We start from the raw sequence: 22,324 nt of genomic DNA on the forward strand, positions 1-22,324 counted from the left end.
CTCAAAAAGAAACATATAATAAAAAAGTTAAAGTGAAAAGCAAATATCTCCATAGGTGATTCTTTCAGACAGCCAGGGTTAAGAACCACTGACCTACTGTCATTGACAGACCAAAACCAACTAATTGGAACAGTGGGACTTTTGGGGGATAATAACAGCAAGTGGGAATGAAATGCTAAATCCAGCATTACTGGAGTCAGAATCCTGGGCTCTAATTCCAACTTTAATCACCTACCAGCTGTGAGACCTTGAGCAATTCACTTAACCTATCTCTGTTCCAGTGTCCTCCTCTGTAAATACAATACTAGGTACCTCTAGCTCATTGGAATAATGCAAGAAACAGCATAGTGTCTAACACACATTGATAGCACAGAAAGAGAACATACTGCATGCCAAGGAAAAGACATACTTCTCTAAGTGCATTGTTCGATTACCTCATTTAAATCCTCATAACAATCTTGCTGGGTAGACACATTACGGGCATTTTATAAATGAGGTAACAGGCACAGAAAGGTTGAAAGGGACTTGCCCAACTTCAAACTGCTCATAAGAGGTACAGCTGAGATTGAAACTCAAGTCATATAGCTCTAAGGCCCATACTCTTAACTATTAGATCATATTAATAAAGAACTCTCACTGAGTTCTTCATACAGCTTACATAAAAAAGTTTTGACTGTGGATTTGAATGCTTCCTTATTAAATTGGGAAAGACTGCTAATGCATTACATTAGGAAACTTGACATTTTAAGGGGATAAAAGCTGAATATAAGTGCAGAGTAGAACTCAAGAAGAAAAAGTTATAAGATAGGGTGGAGCGCCTGGGTGCCTCTGTTGGTTAAGCATCTGACTTTGGCTCAGGTCATGATCTCACAGTTCACAAGTTCAAGCCCTGTGTCAGGCTCTCTGCTGACAGCTCAGAGCCTGAAGCCTACTTCGGATTCTGTGTCTCCCTCTCTCTCTGCCCCTCCCCAACTCATGCTCTATCTCTCTCTCAAAAATAAACATAAACAAAAAAAATGTTTTAATGTTATATAATGGGAAATGACTTAGTAGGCAAAAATAAAAAACATCTTGGCTTAATAGTAAATCAGAACATGATTATGAGTCAGCAATGTGGGGGCAGTTACTGTATTGAGGAAGCAGGCATAATATTGGATATTAACAAGTATGGAAGGCAGGAGATGACAATTATATTCTGCACTGGTCAGATCCTATTACAATATGAAGTACAAAGAGATATATAAAAGTTGGGGAAATTTTAAAAAACAAACCAACAAAAAAGACATTAGGTATACAGAAAATCCAATTTGCAAAGACAGATGGCAGGGAGTGTGTTTATTCAACTCCTAGAAAGAAAGGCTGGGGGTTACTCAGCTATCAAAATTGGAAGGGTTTTTTAAAAAGGCTACTATAAACCTTTGTAGCTCAAGGTTATTAAACAACAGACTGGACAATAAAGCACTATTTACATGAAACCAGGTATCTCTTGGGTGTTTAAGTTTGCACAAGATAAAATTATTGAGGAAGGGGGTCTTAAAAATAAAAAAACTGTTACAAATCATTTAACATGTTTTCTCCAGGAAGGCAGGGAATTTAATAAGCATGACTCCATGTAAGTTCCACTATTCTACCTTGTACTTCTCCCGCTTACTTAAGGGCCTGGAAAGGTTCTATTTGGATATAAAATTCATTCTATTCAGAGGTCAAATTCATCCTATTCTTCCTTCTCCCTCACTCCCAACTGTATGCCTAAATTATGCTCCTGTAATAACCTTCAAAAGCCTGCTGAATGCAGTGGTCATTCAGCTCCATAGCTTACCAATAACTACTGCTGCAGGTGGGCTGTGTGAATAAGAGGTAAGCCATGGTCAATAAATTATTTAAGATTTTATGTCACTATGAGGTTTGTTTTTAAAGAGTTACATAATCTTGGGGCGTCTGGGTGGCTCAATGGGTTGAGCGTCCAACTTCAGCTCAGGTCATGATCCAGCGGTTTGTGAGTTCGAGCCCCACGTCAGGCTCTGTGCTGACAGCTCAGAGCCTGGAGCCTGCTTCCGATTCTGTGTCTCCCTCTCTCTCTGACTCTCCCCCACTTGTGCTCTGTCTCTGTCTCTCTCAAAAATAAATAAAATGTAAAAAAAAAAAAAAAAAAGTTACATAATCTTAAGCTTAAAAAAAAAAATTAAATTTTGGCCCAATAGTCATAACAGCAAATCCTAAGAGAATCATGTGCTACTACTATATTTCCAAAAGGTTCAGACTCCATCTATTACAGGGAAATAATACTGTACCTGTCGAAACCTCTTTTTTATTTCTTCATCTGTCACTTCAGGATCTATCTGAAGAACCTGGAAGAATCAAAATCAAAACTGTAAAAGAGATTAGAAGAATTTATGAATTTAACAGGTGCCCAATAATTCTAAATGTTAAAATCAACATCTAGAGCAGTACTCAGTATTCTAGAACAGTACCTGGCACACAGTTCTAAAAAATGCTCAAGGTACATAAATGAGGGGCACCTGTCTGGCTTAGTTGGTAAAGCTCGTGACTCCTGGTCTTGGGGTTTTAAGTTTGAGTCCCACACTGGGTATGTGTGAAGATTACTTAAAAAATAAAAAAAGAAACATGGGGTGCCTGGGTGACTCAGTTGGTTAAGCATCTGACTCTTGGTTTCGGCTCAGGTCATGATCTCACAGTTTCATGAGTTCGAGCCCCCAATGGGCTCTGTGCTGACAGTGTAAAGCCTGCTTGGGATTCTCTCTCTCAGCCTCTCTCTTGGCTCCTCCCCCACTTGCATTGTCTCTGTCTCTCTCAAAATAAATAAACTTTAAAAAAGGAAGGAAAGAAGGAAGGAAGGAAGGAAAGAAGGAAGGAAGGAAGGAAGGAAGGAAGGAAGGAAGGAAGGAAGGAAGGAAGGGAGGGAGGGAGGGAGGGAGGGAGGGAGGAAGGAAGGGAGGAAGGAAAATGAGGGGCACCTGACTGACTCAGTCGGGAGAGTGTGCAACTCTTGATCTTGGAGTTGTAAATTCAAACCTCAGGTTGGGTGTAGAGATTACTTTAAAAAAATAAAATAAAATATTTTAAAAAAGGAAAAAAAGAAACATAAATGAGAAAACCAGTAACAGAATAACAGTTATACCATTTTATGTTTCTCAATATGTATTTCTCAATACAAAATACATTTATGTTTAACTCCATCAGAAAGACAATTTATCTTATATCCAGAGACAGGTTTCTGGACCATGTTGCATTTCTCCTTCATTCATTAAAAAAAGCACCCCCCTACACACCCCTACTTACCTTTGCAAATGTGGAGAAAGTACAAATACGCAATAAGGAAAATACGAGGCTGGATCCCTGATTTTCAATCCAGAAAGGCCCACGGGGCTCCCCTTTATATCTGTAATTCACATGGGCCAATGGTTCTCAGCCCAGAGTGAACATCAGAATTGCCTGTGAAGACCTGTGAGTGAAGACCTGTGAGCGATGGGCCTACTATAGAAAAGTCTGGTTCCAACTCAGTAGAACTGAGGTACAGCCAAATGGAAGGATCAGCTGTATTTTTAGAGCAATTTGTTTTTTAAAGAATAAATTTAATCATTCTCCACGCCTAGGTAAGCTGGTGTTGACAGTCTTCACCATGGATCCTGAGCCCATCGCCACAAATATATATATTCACTCAGACATTTATAGAGTAGCTACTACCTGCTGAACACACTGCTATGTACCAGAAATGCAAAGATAAATAAGCAGGGAAAACGTATTTTTTAATTACCATATAATAAGTGCTTTGGGGGGAAGATTTCACAGTGTAGTCCATGGATTCAACACAGCATTACTATTTATTTACTTGATATTCAAGGCCAGAGGGCGACAGGAGTTTGTTAGAAATCCAGAAGAGAAAGCCTCACTTAAGTGCAACAGAATCAGAATCAAAACTTAACAAAATCCCCAAGTAATCTGAATCATATTAAAGTCTGAGAAACAGTGGTAAGAAATGATGTAGGTTAGGAAAAAGTGTGCTCAACGTTAGCAGAACTAAGGACGGGGCAGGTAGGCGGGTGGTGGGGAGATGCACAGCAAAGAGAAAAAAAATGAAAATAAACCTTGAAAAGAAAAACATATACCAGAATTTAAAAACGCAAAGTAACCTACCAAGCTTAGTCAGATGCTTGCAGTGTTTTTAAAAAAAAACCTGACGTGGCGCCTGGGTGGCGCAGTCGGTTAAGCGTCCAACTTCAGCCAGGTCACGATCTCGCGGTCCGTGAGTTCGAGCCCCGCGTCGGACTCTGGGCTGATGGCTCAGAGCCTGGAGCCTGTTTCCGGTTCTGTGTCTCCCTCTCTCTCTGCCCCTCCCCCGTTCATGCTCTGTCTCTCTCTGTCCCAAAAATAAATAAAAAACGTTGAAAAAAAAAATTTAAAAAAAAAAAAAAAAACCTGGCAACAAGTAATATCAAGATTTATTGCAAGCTTTCAAAACATTCCAACAGCCCACCTATAGTAATAAAGTTAGTGGTAGGCAACGGAGCTGAATGACCACTGCATTCAGCAGACTTTGGAAGGTTATGACAAGAACACGCCCACTCTCCAATGCTAGGCATACAATAAGGGTGAAGGAACAGAAGAACTTTAAAGCAACACATTTTCAAGATTCATTGTGTCCCCTCTACCTTCCCAAGGGAGAAAGGAATTGGGAAAAAGTCACTCAAGAAAAGTATGCAGCTATATAAGATTTATAGATAAAGGAAGGTAACTGTACATACACAAATATTCAGAAGAGAATTTTACCTTACCTTGGTTCTGGGGAAAAGAAACGTATTGGAGCAAACCAAAGTCCAACCAACCCCAGAAGGTGTACAAAATGAATGAGAAAGAATGGAAAACCTCCCACCCTCACATATAAAAAAAGCCTCCAATAAAGCTATAGCCTAGAACCAATACCAAATGTAATTCATAAACCTTGACTGATTCCCAATTTAAATAAAATAGCTATAATTAAGATTTGGGGGACAACTGGGGCCACTTGAGTGTAGACTACATTAGATGATGTTATTGAATTAATGTTGTTTTTCCTAGGTGCAATAATGGTGTTGTGGTTATATGGCTATATATTCTTATTCTGAGGAGATGCCTGGTAAATTATTTAAGCATGAAGCATCACAATGTCTACAGCTTACTTTCAGATAATCGGGCAAAAATGAAGGTATGTATATATACACACACACCAGCCTTGTTTTTCCAAGAATAACTTAATCACATGTGTACTGATCACTGGCAACAAAAATTCACTGAGTGCCTTCAAAGCTAATCAACTCCTTTTCTATCCTTAATAGATGGAGGTACCGTATGTGGCCATGAAATACAATGAATACAGTGGGCCTATACCTGCGGCCCAAACCTCTTTAAAGCCAGCTTCACACTCAGTACAAACTTATGGAGCACCTATGATTCCTACTGTGCTCACTACTATTTTCACGGAATTGAAGGTCCATCAGGGGAGGAACAGACAAGAAACAATTCTTACAAACGTGACAAATGCCATATTACCAACATGGCTCTTAGGAAGCACACAGATCTGTTCAGATTCTTGGAAGGTTTTTCTGAACTCCTACTGTGTCTCAGGCTTTGGGGATACTGCAATCAAAAATCCAGTCTTAGACCTCAAAGAGTTCATTAACCATCACACACGAACAAAAATGCCTGACACTGATACAAGTTTCTGAACTCAAATTGTAACAGCCTCCTTTGGAATCTTTCACTTGAAAAAGGAATCCAGTCTTAAGTCATATGTGAACTCTATGAGCTGATAATTATGTACAAGTTCCAGAGTTCTACTAAGATAAACACCTTTCCTTCCAAAGTACTTAATAAGAAATACAAAAAAATAAAGTTGGTAGAGCTCCTTGCTGGGGCCTTGAAGTTAAATCAAAAGAAGGAACATGAAAAGGACAGGACTGAGCAGGGGCACAGGTTCCTCTACGCTTATGGAAGAAGTAGAGAAGGGCCTTCAACTGAAGAATAATTGCAGAATGCGTAAGATCCTTGCATAATAGCTGAAGGTTAGACGCATGGCCAAATAGGGAGCTAGAGAGAGGGCAGGAAGAGAAAAGAAAAATGCGCCCTGGATAACGATTCCCATAATAAGGTCCCTCAGATTCCCAGTCTTACTCCTTCCTTTTCTACCTGCTACTCAGTGAGTTGGTGTCTAGGCAGACCACTCACATTTCAGTTGACACCTGGCATGACAGCTATCACTGCATTACTCTCCTTACTAGAAAAAGACCAGGGGTCCCTGGGTGGCTCAGTCTCTTGATTTCAGCTCAAATCATAATCTGGCGGTTTGTTAGATTGAGCCCCGCGTCCAACTCTGCACTGAGTGCGAAGTCTGCTTGGGATTCTCTCTCTCCCTCTCCTGCTTACCTCTGTAGAAAACTCAGATTCATTTAGATGTCTCAATAGCTGCTACGTGAAAAACAAAAGTCACTCATTTCCTATATCACCAGGAACACCTAATTCTGACTCAAGGTTCAAAAAGCAACTTCATAAGGAGACAATGACAATAACACCCACCCTATATAGTGGCCACCACATCTGTAGAAAATAGAAAAGACAAAAGTTCGGGGCGCCTGGGTGGCGCAGTCGGTTAAGCGTCCGACTTCAGCCAGGTCACGATCTCGCGGTCCGTGAGTTTGAGCCCCGCGTCAGGCTCTGGGCTGATGGCTCGGAGCCTGGAGCCTGTTTCCGATTCTGTGTCTCCCTCTCTCTCTGCCCCTCCCCCGTTCATGCTCTGTCTCTCTCTGTCCCAAAAATAAATAAAAAACGTTGGAAAAAAAAAAAAAAAATTTAAAAAAAAAAAATTTAAAAAAAAAAAAAAAAAAGAAAAGACAAAAGTTCTAATGGATGGTCATCGAGTCCTGCCCATTCAAACACAATCTCTCATCTTCCCAAGTGTCAACCTCACCGTATCTTTGTGTAAATATATTCACACATACATTCACACACACTGTCAACTCTTGAACACAGGTTTGAACTGCACGGGTCAACTTACATATGAATTTTTTTTCAATAAATATAGTATACTACTATAAATGTATTTTCTCTTATGACTTTTTAATATTTTCTAGCTTACTTTACTGTAAAAATACAGTATGTAATACATATACAAAACGTGTTAATTGATGGTTTGGTCTCAGTAAGGCTTCTATCAATAGTAGTTTATTAGTAGTTAAATTTGGGGGTGAGTCAAAGTCATACACAGATTTTTAACTGCATGAGGGTTTGTATGACTGACTAATCCCTGCATTGTTTAACGGTCAATTGTGAGTGTGTATATACGTATATACACATATATACATATGCATAATGTGTACATATACTCCAACATTTTTTTTTTAGTTTATTTTGAGAGAGAGAGAGATAGAGAGAGAGAGGGAGAAAATCTCAAGCAGGTTCCACGCCCCAACACAGGGCTCGAACCCATGAACCACAAGATCATGACCTGAGCTAAAGTCAGACGCTTACCCAACTGAGCCACCAGAGCCCCTCAAACATACTTTATACAGTCAGGACAGGAACTATAGGGCAGTGACTTCAGAACCACATTAACTAGTAGGGTGTTAAAATTCTAGCCTTCATAGTAGTCCCAACAATCTGTCATTTCTTTTCAATCGGATAACCACAGGAAACACAAATTACCCTAACAAATAAATGGGTAAGTTATATGATCACATGTCCCCTTTTCATGGTACTCTGCACAATTTAAAAGTATGGTTAAATAGTGGGACGCCTGGGTGGGTTAGTCAGTTGAGCGTCTGACTTCAGCTGTCAGATCATGATCTCCAGGCTCATGGGTTTGAGCCCCATGTCTGGTTCTGTGCTGATAGCTTAGAGCCTAGAGCCTGCTTCAGATTCTGTGTCTCCCTCTCTCAAAGATAAGTAAACATTAAAAAAAAAAAAAAAAAAAAGTATGGTTAAATACAAAGAACATATCATCAAATTCTTTATCCTTCTCAAAAAAATTATCTTCTCCATTCCCTCCCCCAAATTGTATCAAGAATACTCTTGGGGAAAAACAATCAGGGGCTCCTGGCTGGCTCAATCGGAAGAGCATGCGACTTTTGATCTTAGGGTCATGAGTTCAAGTCCCTTAACTCATGACCCCAAGACCAAGGGTCACATGCTCTTCCAACTGACCCAACCAGATGCCCCTCAAAAGTACTCTTTAAGTTTTCTGTCTTACCCTTCCCTTTCTGAGCAATACAATCCAAACACATTAAGTGGAGCCAGGCAAAGTAGACACCTATCCTGGGTAGGACATCAAGATAGCCCAGTGCAGGGTCAGAGCCCATCTGGGATGAAGATGGTGGTGACCACACAGGAAGCAGTGGCCAGTCACACCATGGTGGAACACAAATGGGGTGAGAAGAGCATCCACATAGAAAGGTACCCTGACATGGAGGTACAAAGTGGGTTGAGAAGGGCATCTCAGTGGGCAGGCAGCCAGGCATAGGGTGTTAAAACCTAAGCAGGGTAAGACTGTGAACATGGGAGGGTAGCCAAGTGCAGGGTATCAGAGCCCAAGAGGGCTAAGGAAAGCATCCACATGAAAGCAGAGTTGAGGGGCGCCTGGGTGGTTCAGTTGGTTAAGCGTCTGACTCCGGCTCAGGTCATGATCTCACAGTATGTGAGTTCAAGCCCCACGTCAGGCTTTCTGCTGTCAGTACAGAACCTGCTTTGGATCCTCTGTCTCCCTCTCTCTCTGCCCCTACCCTGCAAACATGCATACCCTCTCTCGCAAAAATAAATAAACATTTTAAAAATTTCTTTTAAAAAAAGGAAATAGAATGTAACTGGGGTATTTGAGAGTGGGCAAGGTAAGAAAAGTGTCTACAAGGGAAGTGGCTTGGCACAGAGTATAGGAGCCCAAACAAAAATATCTCCACAAAGGAATGGCCTAGCATGGGAAACTTGTACTTGGTGAGGTGGGCGCCCATGTAGGAGGGCATCCAACATAGGAAGGCAATCCAACAAGAAGTGTCAGAACCCAGGCAGAATGTAGACAGCACTTGGATGGAAGTATGACAAGCACAGAAGTTGGAGCCTGATCAGGGTGAAGAGAGCCTCCATGCAAGGGTGGGGGGTAGATGGAATGGAATTAGAGCCCAAGTAAGATGAGGAGGATGTCTTCAGAGGAAGGTAGCCTGACGTAAGGGTCAAAGCCAGAGCAGGGTAGAAACGTGCCTGTTTGATGGGGAGGATGCTGGAGTCCAAAAGGGATGAAGAGAGGTCCCAGGGAGCCAGAGGTGGGTGAGGAATGCACCCACCTGGAAGGGTAACCTGGCATGGGAGTTTTAAGCTCAGGTACGGTGAGGAATGGCAGCTGGGAGATCACATGTAAACAGGACGACCAATTAAGTAAATATACACATATTTAAAATGGTGGGAGCCTGATTTCTCACTATGAGAGAAGGGAACTACAAACATGTAAAGAAAAAAAAAAAACTAGAATAAACCCTGTAGTGTTGGATTGAAATTGGATGTAAATACATGTATGTACACATGCAAACACACATATGCATGCATACACATACACTCACTTCTTAGCCCTATCTACCAATAGGGTCTGGAGTAGTGACATTCCCAACAGCAATGAATACACCTAGCACCCAAATCTTTATCTCTAAATACCATTCTTCACTAAAAGGAATCGGAGCTCCTCACTGAAATGACTTTAGGCTGGGTCAGGAAAAGTACAAGAGTGTCTAGTAATCAAAGAATGATGAAAACATATCGAAAGATAGGGCCTTGCTTGAAAGATAACCTACTGGCCCAATTTGGGACAACTTGAGCAACAAAATAAATAATATCAAAATACAACACACTGGATAAAATAGGAAACCCTAAGTCTATACTGACTAATAAATGAATAAACTGTAACTTTGATAAGAGAATATTTACACTGTCTCAAAGTGCCTCCCCATAAAATACTTACTAATTACAAAAGGGAAAAAAAGTAACTTATGAACACAGCAGGCACCTCTCCAAGTGATCAAGTTAGCATCATTAGAAATGGGATAAACCTGGGATATTGGAAATATCATGTACTTTATAAGTTGCCAAGAGAAGAATGCAGTATCACTTCTGTGATATTCCTGCATTCCAACATTGCATAAACTGAATCCAACTGAAGAAATATCAAACAACCTCAAATTGAGAGAGATGCTACAATATAACTGGCCTGGGTGCGCCTGGGTGGCTCAGTCAATTGAGCGTCCAACTTCGGCTCAGGTCATGATCTCACAGATCGTGGGTTCAAGCCCTCACAGATCGTGGGTTCAAGCCCCAACAGCTCAGAGCCTGGAGCCTGCTTCAGATTCTGTGTCCCCCTCTTTCTCCGCCCAACCCCTGCTTGTGCTCTGTCTCTGTCTTTCAAAAAAGAATAAACATTTAAAAAAAATTTTTTTTAATAAATAACTGGCCCGTAATCTTCAGAAATGGTAAGGTCGTCAAAGTCAAGGAAAGGCTGAGAAACTGTTCCAGACTAAAGACTAAACAGACACAACAACTAAATATAACAGTTGATTCTTGACTGGATCCTTTTGCTGTAGAGGACATTATTGAGACAACTGGCAAATTTGAATGGGGTCTGAGAACTACATGGTAACAGTGTACCAATGTTTCTTTCTTGATTTTGATGGTTATATTGTGCTTCAGTAGGAAAGTGTCATTTGTAGGAAAAACACACTGAAGTATTCTAGAGCAAAGAACATCATACTAACAACTTGGTATCAAACAGTCCAAGAAAGTCGTCATAATGTACTTGTAACCTTTCTACAAATCTGAAATTGTTTTAAAATGAAACAGTTCTTGGGATGCCTGGGTGGCTTAGTCCTTAAGCATCCAACTTCATCTGGCTCAGCTCATGATCTCATGGTTCCTGAGTTTGAGTCCTACATCAGGGTCTCTGTTGTCAGTACAAAGCCTACTTTGGATCCTCTGCTTCTCTCTCTGCCCCTCCCTTCCTCTCTCCGCACCCCCCCCCCTCAAAAATAAACATTAAAAAAAAAGATAAATAAAATGAAACAATTCTTTAAAAATTACTCTTCAGGAGCACCTAGGTGGCTCAGTCAGTTAAGCATCTGACTCTTGATTTCAGTCCACGTCATGAGCTCACCATTCATGAGATTAAGCCCCAAGTCAGGCTCTGCACTGACAGTGAGGAACTTGCTTGGGATTCTCTCTCTCCCTCTCTCTCTGCCCCTCCCCACACACTCTGCACACACGCACACCCTCTCTCTCATATCAATAAACTTAAAAAAATTTTGTTACTCTTCAAAAAAACAGAAGCAATGGACGAGCCTTGAAAGCATTATGCTAAATGAAATAAGTCAGACACAAAAGTACAAATACTATACAATTCGACCTATGTGAGGCACTTAGAATAGGCAAATTGATAGATAGAAAATAGAATAGAAATCACCAGAGACTGGGAGTAGGAGGAATGGGGAGTTATTGTTTAATGGGTTTGGAGTTTCTGTTTAGAATGATGAAAAAGTTCTAGAGATGACAATGATGATGGGTGCACAACACTGAATGTACTTACTGCCCCTGAAATGTACACCTAAAAACTGTTAAATGGTTAATTAGATGTTATGTATATTTTACCACAATAAAAAAAAAAGTAGGAACAAAAAAAGTTTACAGGTGCTCAATAAGTGTTATTTTTATAAGATGTAACAATATTCATGTCAAAGTTATTTATAATTGTGAATAACTAGAAACTAGTTTAAATATCCTATAATAAAGAAAAATAAAGGAATTATTAAATAATTTTTTTAATTTTCAGAGACAGAGAATATGAGCAGGGGAAAAGGGCACCAGGGGGAGAGAGACAGAATCCTAAGCAGGCTCCACACTCAGTATGGGGCCTAACACGGGGCTTGACCCACGATCCTGAGATTACATACTAAGCTGAAATCAAGAGTTAGATGCTCAACTAACTGAGCCACCCAAACATCCCAGTAAAGGAATTCTTTAAATAAAAACTGTGGAGACTTTTAAAAATGTGTACACCAGGGTGCCTGTGTGGCTCAGTCAGTTAAGCATCCGACTTCGGCTCAGGTCACGATCTCAGTTAGTGACTTCGAGCCCTGAGTTGGGCTGTCTGCTGTCAGCACAGAGCCCACTTCAGATCTTGTCTCCTTCCCTCTGCTCGTTCCACCCTCAAAAATAAATAAACTTTAAAAAAACAGTAGAAGTTTCTTTTTAAAAAATGTATACACAGGGGCACCTGAGTGGCTCAGTCAGTTAAGCATCTGACTCCGGCTCAGGTTGTGATCTCATGGTCCATGGGTTCGAGCCCCACGTCGGGCTCTGTACTGACAGCTCAGAGCCTAGAGCCTGCTTCGGATTCTATGTCTCCCTCTCCCTCTGCCCCACCCCTGCTGATGCTCTGTCTCTGTCTCTGTCTCTCTCAAGAAATAAACAAACATTAAAATTAAAAAAAAAAAATGTATACACATATTTTGTATAACAATATAGCATTTATTTTATTTATTTATTTCAATCTAATTTAGTTAACATATAGTGTAATAATGATTTCAGGAGTACAATTTAGTGATTCATCACTTACACATAATACCCAGTACTCATCCCAAGTGCCCTCCTTAACGCCCATCACCCATTTAGCCCATCCTCCCCACCCCTCCAGCAACCCTCAGTTTGTTTTCCATATTTGGGTCTCTTATGGCCTGCCTGCCCCTCTGTTTTTATCTTTTTTTGCTTCCCATTGTTCAACTGTTTTGTTTCTTAAATTCCACATATGAGGGAAATCATATGACATTTGTCTTTCTCTGATGGACTTATTTCACTTAGCATAATATAATCTAGTTCTGTCCACGTTGTTGCACAGTACAGCATTTAAAATAGCATGAAGTAGGGGGTGCATGGGTGGCTCAGTCGGTTAAGCATCCGACTTTGGCTCAGGTCATGATCTCCAGTTCATGAGTTCGAGCCCCATGTCAGGCTTTGTGCTGACAGCTCAGAGCCTTGGGCCTGCTTCGGATTCTGTGTCTCCCTCTCTTTCTGCCCCTCCCCACCACTTGCACACACTCTCTCTCTCTCAAAAATAAAATTAAAAATTTTTTAAAAATAAAATAGCATGAAGTACATTATCCTCCTTGTTTCAAAACAGAACTTTTAAAACAGTTCAAGTATAAACAATTAAGATGGAGCTATTTCTCTTAGGTGGGATTATACTTGATTATTCTTGCTTTTATTATATTTCAAATCTTTGTAAGAAATATGACTTACTTTCATATTTAGGAAAAGTTTAAAATTATAAAACAAAGGAGACCCAGAAAGTATATTTGCTTGTCTATAACCCTGTGGTCATTTTTTGGTTGCTGGATATTTGATATGTTTTTTTAAGTTTACTTATTTTTGGAAGAGAGAGAGAGACAGCAGGGGAAGGGCAGAGACAGGGAGACAGAGAATACCAAGCAGGCCAACATGGCAACATGGGGCTCAAACTCAGGAACCATGAGATCATAACCTGAGCCAAAACCAAGTGAGTCAGATGATTAACCAAGTGAGCCACCCAGGCACCCTGGGTTTTCCATATTTTTTACTGCAGTACAAAAGAAAAGTTGTAACAAGCAAACTAAATCAAAGATCCTAAGTTTATCAAGGGTAGCTAGCCCTTCACATCTGAAAATAAAGCCCTGTATATTAGGGTTGGTAAAAGATGGAGAATATTTGACAGGTCACAGACCATCTCATTTTTCCTAACATGCTGCCTTCGCATGCTTTGCTCACAATAAAACCAGCCAATCTCAGTTCCAACTATAAGACAAAGGTGTATGTTCTGATGTAAGTCTGCCTGCAGCTATGAAAAGCTCCCATCACAAGGCCATAGCAACATCAAACAGCTCACCTCAAATGGGTTCAAATTGAAGTAGGAGGAACCAGGACGGGTCAATCTTTCAATCTGATTTTTGGATGTTAGAACTGAATCTCTCTTCTCTATTTGTTTGACCTAAAATGAAGGAAGATAAAAACTTCATTACTAAAGTTCAGTAATAAACTCTGAATTGTCATTTTAACAAGCTACTGACATGTTGAGCAAAATCTGTCTACATGTGAACATATGAAGAATAATTACAACAGGTATCATTCACTGAATACTAACAATGTAAAAACTTTACATATATTTATTCCTCTCAACCATCCTATACAGTAGATACTACTATTATTCCCATTTTACAGATAGGAAAACTGAGACTTAGAGAGGTTAACTGATCTGTTCCTGGCTACCCAACTTGTAAACTAGAATTTTAATTCCAACAGTCTGACTCCAAGATAAGAATCACAAATAAACATAAATAAGTCACAGCCACCACCTTCAAAGAGCTTCCACTTTATGACAGAAGATGTACTAGTGTTGTTCATACTTAATTTACAATTTTTTATTTAAGAAAAATACAATTACACTGAAATATACTATACACTAAAAACAGCATTAAAAAAGTATCTGGGAGGGACAAGTAATTCTGCCTACCTATCATGCGAATAGAGTTAGAAAAATCCCGGACCCAAAACACCACCAAGGAGAACAGGCACTAGGTAGTGCCAGGAAAACACCCTTGGTACCACTGTCAGAATTGGAATGCTAGCTGAAATGAATCAGGTTATGTTTATATGTTATATACCATCATTATTCCTATGGCCAAAAGGAGTTTGGAAATAATTTCGGTAGCATAAAAAGCCATCCCTTCTCAGTATCTTTCCTCTTCACTTTCTTGAAAATAGCATGTCACTCCTCACCCCATCTTCTTTCCTAGACTTATGTTTCCTCGTAGCACATATCACTACCTGACACTATATTTTACATGTTTGTTTATTGCTTATCTTTCTCTATAGAATGCAAGCTCTAAGACAGGATTTTTCTATTGTTCACTACCATACCTCCAGCACCTAAACAGTACATTTGTACGTGTCAGGTGCTCAAGAAACACTGGTTGAATGATGACTGAAGGGTCCTCCTTTATGTACTTTCCCTCGTTCAATTCAGAGAAGCCAGAATTGTTCTTAGTTTATTTTTATTTCTAACTAAGAGATGGTAAGTGAAAGAATTTCCAGTGTAACTGATGAGTAGTCATTAGAGGTCAATAAACTTTGCTACCAGCATATCAACATTTTCACGTGAATTAGGCATTTCAAAAGGACAGACTATAAAGGATATGCTAATTCCGTTTTCAAATTTAATACTGTGGAGAATCTACTATGTAACAAGCACTGTTACAAATACCAAAGATAAAAAATGAATGTGACACGGTGAACTCTGAGCAGCTCACAGCCTAGACAGGAGCAACTCCATTCCTCAAATCCATGCCATTCAGCTTTAACTCTGAGAAAGATGCTTCTTTCTGCTTTATATGTTATGACACCTTTTCTTATACCTTAACTCCTTTAACGTTCATAAAAACTCTTGTTTTAATATTAACTCTGGCTTTACAGAGGTAAAAACCTAAGATCTGCAAAATCAATGTCTTGAAAGAATTAAAACACAGTCCAACTGCCTTGCAAAAATCCAATCCAAGGTCCTCTGACTCCAAATGGCATGCTTTTCATTTATTCATTCATTTATTCAACAAATATTTACCAAGCAATTACTATGACGTACGTGCTGGAAATGCGACAATAAGTGAGGCTCACACCAAACTGACCCCCCAATCCTAACATGATACCAAGCTGATATCTGCTGTAAGACCCAGAACAAATTATTTCGCTTCCCTAAACCTCAGGTTTGTCATCTGTAAAACAAAGATAATGCCTCCCTGGCATGATGCATAGTGCCTGGCGCCCACGAATGGCAGAAATAACCAGTAATACAACTCATTACAAAGGACTAAGGGTAGCCAGTGCTTCCGTTCAGAATAAAAATGAGGCCCAGCAAAGTTAAGTCGCCCCCAAGAAGGCCGGACTCTGCCAGCCCCTGCCAGCCTCGGACTCCGCGGACTTGGGGCCCTCTGCACGCGCCCAGGCACTTCGTTGGCCACAATCGTCGTCTACCCGCAGACGTCGGACCCTGGCCCCTTTTTCGATGCCCAAGGGATTCCCCCAGCAGCTACGAGGCAGAGATGCGCACACACACCCCGAGCCCCCCTGCCTGCCCGAAGGCCAGACAGGAGGAACCGCCCAACGGTCCAGGCCAGGAAGACCACTGCCTTTGCCCGCTGGGAAAGTAGGACCGAGTGGGGTCGCCCCGGTGCCACTACTCCTCACTCGGTGTTCACCTCACTGTAGAAGGTCATAAATGCTTCCTCAGTGCTCCCTCCGCCAGCCGAAGCCCCGCTCTCTCCTGGAGCCGCCATTTCCCCGGCCCAGCAACCACGTGACTCTCCCGCGCAGGCGCAGCCTCCTGTGATTCTTACAGGCCCGCCTCCCTAGCTCCGCCCCCTTCCTTGTGACTGTTAAAGGGCTGGCTCCCAAGACAGAAACCTCTAACCTAAATACTCTTTTTAATTGAGGTGAGATACACATAACATATAATCAAAATGAACAGTTCAGTGCCTCTTTACACTCACAGTGTTGTGCAACCACCAACCTCTATCTACTCCCAAAACACTTTCATCACCCCAGAAGGATACTTAGCACCTATCAAGCAGTTCCTCCCCATTCCCTTTTCTATTCAACCCCTTACATCAACCAGTCTGTGTTCTGACTCTATGGATTTACCTATCCTGGACATCTTATATAAATGCAATCATACAATGTGTGACCTTTTGTATCTGCCTTCTTCACTTAGCATGATGTTCCCAAGATTCATCCAAGGTATAGCATGAGTCATTATTTCATTACTTTTTATGGTTGAATGATATTCTGCTGTGTAAATATACCAATTTATTTTCACTCATCAAGGGATAAACATTTGGATTGTTTCCATCTTCTAGCTATACTGAAATGGTGCTTCTATGAATATGTGTGTACATGTATTTGAATACTAGTTTTCAGTTTCAACGGGGGAGGGTACACACCTAGAAATGAAATTGCTGAGTCTTATGGTAATTCTGTATTTAACTTTTTGAGCAACTGCCAAGCTATTTCCCCCAGTGGCTGAACCCACCAGCAATGTACAAGCATTACTCTTCCTCCACATCCTCACCAACACTTGTTATTTTCCTTTTTTTTTTTAATTACAGCCATCATAGTACCTAGACTATCCTTTGCACAAGTTCAGTAAGACCCTCCGTTGGATGCCCAGCCTAGGACATAATCAAGAAACAACAGTATCTGAGAACTAGAAACAGAGTTTCTGAAACTAGAATGGCACTTAAATATCATCTAGAAACACAACAAATTATTACCACTACATAGTGATCTTATAAGTGATTATTATTTCTATCCTTCTGCTTTTGTGTTTTTCCAAGTTTTATGCTATCAACATTTGAAAATGTGCCCTGCAGGTTATTTCCTCTCATTTAAGTCATACAAACCAGGGTTGGTATTTCTCCAACCAAAAGATGATCAATAAAACTGTTCCACAACTTCATGGAAAGTAATGAAGGTATTTTTATAATTACGAACAAGATAATCTGGCCCAACCCTCTCCTCTAAAAGGAGGAAAAAAACTGAACTCAGAGAGAGAAAATGACTTCGGAAAAGGCTATAACTACTACGGTCTTGTTCACACTTGTTAGATGGCTTTAGGAAGGTCAAGGCAAAGCCTTCCCTAGACTCCTACTTATGGTCTTTTCCACTTCATTACTTCACATTACCAAAAGTCCAGCTATCAAGCCTATTTGATTGCATATTAATGCATTTTACAAATATTAAATTCAGTGCCTACTTGATCAGGACCTGATAACTTCAAATGGTGAAAAGTGCAAAGACAGAGAGAGAAAGAACAAAACAGAGCTATAAAAAAGTGACTAATGAGGTCAGGGAAGGTTTCTGAGAAGGTGACATTTAAGCTGCAACTTGAGTGAAATGTCAATACAAGAAAAGAACACTGGCACCTCTTAAGAGACTACATATATATATATATATACACACATATACATATACTTATAAAATTTTTTTCCCCACAACCCTAAGTCGGAGCATCCTGGACATAGCCCCCCAACCCCTACATTAGCCATCTTTTTGATGCTAGTAGCCCAGGAAAGGGAAGGCTTTCTTTGTATGTTTAATAACTTCAGGATTGGAATCGCGGTATGGGGTGGATGCCACAACTCAGTCTGATAGGTCCAAGAGCTCAAAATCCGACTTCTGACTGAGTTCCTCCTCCATTATTATTCTTGTCCTTTGGCCCCAAAGCCCTTGCCAGAGATTGGCTAAGAATAGGCCCGCCTCTCACTCAGGATTCGCCGCGAACTGCAGGAACCCCTCCCCCTCCACCTCATTATTTGCTACTCCTAGGTAAGTCCCGCCTCTCCATGGAAAAGATTGGCTGCGTGGCTCCCAGCGTCGTTAGTGCCTGCTGAGAGTCTGCGCCGCCAGGGACTGGGAGAGGTGCGGTTCTGACAACAATGGCTGTCACGGCGTTTGCTGCGCGAGTGCGGCTAGGCGTGTTAGGCGTTAGGGCCATGCAGGCCCGAGGCTTCAGCTCCGAACGGGTACGCTGGCAGGAGTATCCGTTGTCCCATCCCTGAGCGCGGATCCCATCTCTTCGCACCTTTACCGATGTTCTCGTCTCTCTCCGCAGTCAGAGGACTCCCGCGCGGGTTCGATCCGGGAGGCCGGTGGGGCCTTCGGAAAGAGAGAACAAGCTGAAGAGGAACGATACTTCCGGTGAGGCCCACGGAACCCCGAATCCAGTCCGAGATCTCTCAGAGCCTTCGGATCCTACTTAGACTTCCAGTCCCCCTACCCTTCCCTCCCTGGTGCCCTAGGGGCGCCCATCCCCCAATGGAACTCGCAGGACCTGTACTTAGTTACCCCTCACACTTGAGGTCACGACTGTCGCCACTTATAGGACGCTCCCCTGCCAAATAGTCCAGAGGCCCTTTTGGGGGCCTAATGCCATTTCCATCCGCGTGTCTCCAGAATTCTCAAACCGTGGCTCAACTCTTCCTGAATCATTTACCATGCCCACCCAGGGAATTCTCCCCTGGTCGTAAGAAGTGGCTTCCAGATTCTTCCAAGAGTGTCTAGATCCCACTGCCCAATATTTGCAGACCTTCTGAGCCTGCTTTCCGTGGCCCTCACCCACTCCTTAACCCCTCTAAATTCATTTTTCTCCTCCACATGGATGAACTCCCTGACTCTTCAGACCCTCAGCCATTTCTAGACCCTCATTCGTCTCCATTTCGGCCAGAGTGAGTGGGTCACAGGAGCTGGTGGCAGCTGCTTTTGGTTGGAATCCTCCTCCCGCACTTCTTGGAGACTTTTGCCCTGCCTAGCCCAGCCCAGCCCAGCCCAGCGTCTGGGCTGGATAGATTTCTCTCCTGCAGAAGAGTGGAGAACAGGCTGAACCTAGCAAGTCTTTCCCACCCCTTAGTTATCCTTTTCTGACTTCTACCCCCAGTGGGGAGCAGCTTGGAACTAATCTTCTGTTTGTCCTTTGGTCTATCTTTTCACTTCTGCCCTTTCTTACTCAATCTTAAGAATTATCACCATGGGCGCACTTGGGTGGCTCAGTTAAGCATCAGACTCTTGGTTTTTGGCTCAGGTCATGATCCCCCAGTTTGTGGGTTCAAGCCTGGCATCCGGCTGCGCACTGACAGTGTGGAGCCTGCTTGGGATCCTATCTCTCTCTCTCTCTCAAAATAAATAAACTTAGAAAAAAAATTATCACCGGGGCACCTGGGTGGCTCAGTCGGTTAAGCGTCCAACTTCGGCTCAGGTCATGATCTCACAGCTTGTAAGTTTAAGCCCCGCGTCAGGCTCTGTGCTGACAGCTCGGAGCTTGGAGCCTGCTTCAATTCTGTATCTCCCTCTCTCTCTCTCTCTGTCCTTACCCTGCTTGTGCTCTCTGTGTCTCATAAATGAATAAATGTTAAAAAAAAAAAAAAATTATCACCATGCCAAACCAGAGAGCCAAGGCAGAGCCCTTAGGGACCATCTAATTGGGCCTCCACATTTTACGTGAAGGAAAACCGAGGCCCAAATGTAGCCAAAGCAACATTTGAATGTCCCTTCTTGAGACCTAAATTGAACTGCCAATACTTTTTTTTCTTTACCCTTCATTTTGGCCTTTTCAGTGAGCCATGCATTTCCCTATGCAAAGAAAGCCCCCTAGATAAATTGAGATAGGACATGGGTATTTGTCCTTTAACAATACCCCTTTGTCCATACATCCCTCCTTTTGCTCTTTTTTTCCACAAAAAAGGGATTCTGGTCTCTGGGTGGTTCCTGTCGTAAGGTGTCGGGGACTTAATGTCACACCACTCTGGAGTTTTCTAAAGAGAAATCTGAAAGGAATAACTCACAAACGATGGAATTTCAGGCACTGGTATCAGGATAATGGAATCATTTGGTCATCTCCTAAAGATGGATATATCCCGAGATGGAGTATTCTATCACTGGTGGGGTTTAGGATAGAAGAGGGTGACCAGCCAGACTCCCATGGGATTGGGACTGCTGTTCTTTGCCTTAGGTATTGTGGGTTATGCTTAGAGATCTCTGCGGGATGAAGGATTGGGATTAAACACAGCCACTGTGTCCTTGTAGAGCGCGCACTAGAGAACAACTAGCAGCCTTGAAGAAACACCATGAAGATGAGATCAGTCATCATATAAAGGAGATTGAGCGTCTGCAGAAAGAAATTGAGCGGCACAAGAAGAAGATTAAACATCTGAAACGTGATGAGGAGGAAGATGATTAAATGCACACAGTTCCCATAGAATGGCTATGTATTGTTGCTCACTTCTATGTAAACATAGTCCTGGTTTTATTAAATATCTGTGTGCTGCCAACAGATTACAATAAATTATCATCAGTGAATTGTGTCGAATGCCTTCTTCCACTGTCTGGAAAGGGGTAAGAGGGACATACTACTGGACTGCTAAAATGAATCAGACAGGGTACCTGCAATAGGGAACTCAAAGAGCACAGTGTGATAAGTGCTATGCAATTTATGGGGCAGGGGGCTGTGACACAAGGAAATTCCCTCTTCCTTTCTGGTACTAGTCAGAGGTGTTCAAAGAAAGCCTCTTGAAAAACAAACCCTAATCCAAAACCTGAGGTTAAGAGCAGCCTGGAAAACAGGAATGATAGGATATCATTCAAGGCACCATCAGTCCATTTTGCATTTATAAAATGATTAGAAAGGGGTACCTCGCTGGCTCAGTCGGTAGAATGTGCTATTCTTGATCTCAGGGTCATATGTTCAACCCCCATGTTGGGTGTAGAGCTTACTAAAAATAAAAATTAGGGGCGCCTGGGTGGCGCAGTCGGTTAAGCGTCCGACTTCAGCCGGGTCACGATCTCGCGGTCCGTGAGTTTGAGCCCCGCGTCGGACTCTGGGCTGATGGCTCGGAGCCTGGAGCCTGCTTCCGATTCTGTGTCTCCCTCTCTCTCTGCCCCTCCCCCGTTCATGCTCTGTCTCTCTGTCCCAAAATTAAAAAAAAAAAAAAAAAAAAAAAAAAAAATTAGAAGGCACCTGAGTGGGTCGGTTGGTTAAGCATCTGACTTCAGCTCAGGTCATGATCTCATGTGAGTTCGAGTCCTGCATCAGGTGAGTTCAAGCCCCGCTTCAGGTGAGCCCCACTTCTCTCTCTTTCCCTTCCTCCCTCCCCCTCTCTGCCCCTCACTCACTTGCACTGTCTCTCAAAAAAAAATGAAAATTAGAGAACTCTTCATATGAGCTAGTTACCTCTTGTTCTAATTAGCCTTGTACAAATTGAAAGAACTGGAATTAGAAATTATGTTTTGCCTACGGTCGCTCAGTATTGTGGAGTTGAGGTTTCCAAGTTAGTTAATAGCAGAGAAGCAGAATTATTTCTTAGGTTATATTTTGCTTTGCTGAGTGGGCTCTTGATTCAGATTTGACTGTAAGGCTTGTTTAAATTATTATACAAACGAGTGGTGCGACTCCTCCAGGCCAGAAGAATAACATTTGGGGCCAACATCAACACCTTTCCAATTCGCCAGTTTAATAGATCATTTGCCCCAGAATTGTGATGAGTCTTTTGTTGCAAGACTCTATTACAAAAAAGGCTTTAAAGCCATTGAATGGTAAGTTTGGACTAGTCATTGACCCTGCCCTTGAAGAAAAGTCACTAGATGTCTGTTTCCAAAACGCATGTCCATTGCTACTGCTGGTGAAAAGTTTATGGACACTCCTGAGATGTGAATGCTGAGATTCAAGTGGCCAGCAATA

General features: G+C 41.8%; 2 protein-coding genes across 3 annotated transcripts in view; one reads left to right on the top strand and one right to left on the bottom strand.

The window, feature by feature from the left end:
* Positions 1–16,422, bottom strand: part of DNAJC8 (DnaJ heat shock protein family (Hsp40) member C8) — a 28,002-nt gene extending 11,580 nt beyond the window's left edge. The window contains exons 1-3 of the mRNA XM_086716181.1: positions 16,296–16,422; positions 13,934–14,035; positions 2,292–2,348 (exon numbers count right to left, since the gene is read on the bottom strand). Of these exons, the coding sequence (XP_086572307.1) occupies positions 2,292–2,348; positions 13,934–14,035; positions 16,296–16,373 (237 nt within the window). The 5' untranslated portion in view covers positions 16,374–16,422. The remainder of the gene's footprint in view (positions 1–2,291; positions 2,349–13,933; positions 14,036–16,295) is intronic.
* Positions 16,423–18,453: 2,031 nt separating this feature from the next.
* On the top strand, positions 18,454–20,946 carry ATP5IF1 (ATP synthase inhibitory factor subunit 1). Of its 2 annotated transcripts, XM_025934997.2 has the most exons (3): positions 18,459–18,617; positions 18,707–18,792; positions 20,674–20,946. In XM_025934997.2, the coding sequence occupies exons 1-3, from the start codon at positions 18,531–18,533 to the stop codon at positions 20,825–20,827; spliced, it is 327 nt and encodes a 108-aa protein (XP_025790782.1). In that variant the 5' UTR covers positions 18,459–18,530; the 3' UTR covers positions 20,828–20,946. The 2 variants fall into 2 exon arrangements, with proteins under 2 accessions (XP_086572308.1, XP_025790782.1); XM_086716182.1 differs by lacking the exon at positions 20,674–20,946 and having other exon boundaries at positions 18,454–18,617; positions 18,707–18,796.
* The last annotated feature ends 1,378 nt before the right edge of the window (positions 20,947–22,324 follow it).

This window comes from Puma concolor, chromosome C1 (genome assembly GCF_028749965.1).
Source record: "Puma concolor isolate L17-30 chromosome C1, mPumCon1.1.hap2, whole genome shotgun sequence".
In the NCBI taxonomy this organism is placed as follows: Eukaryota; Metazoa; Chordata; class Mammalia; order Carnivora; family Felidae; genus Puma; species Puma concolor.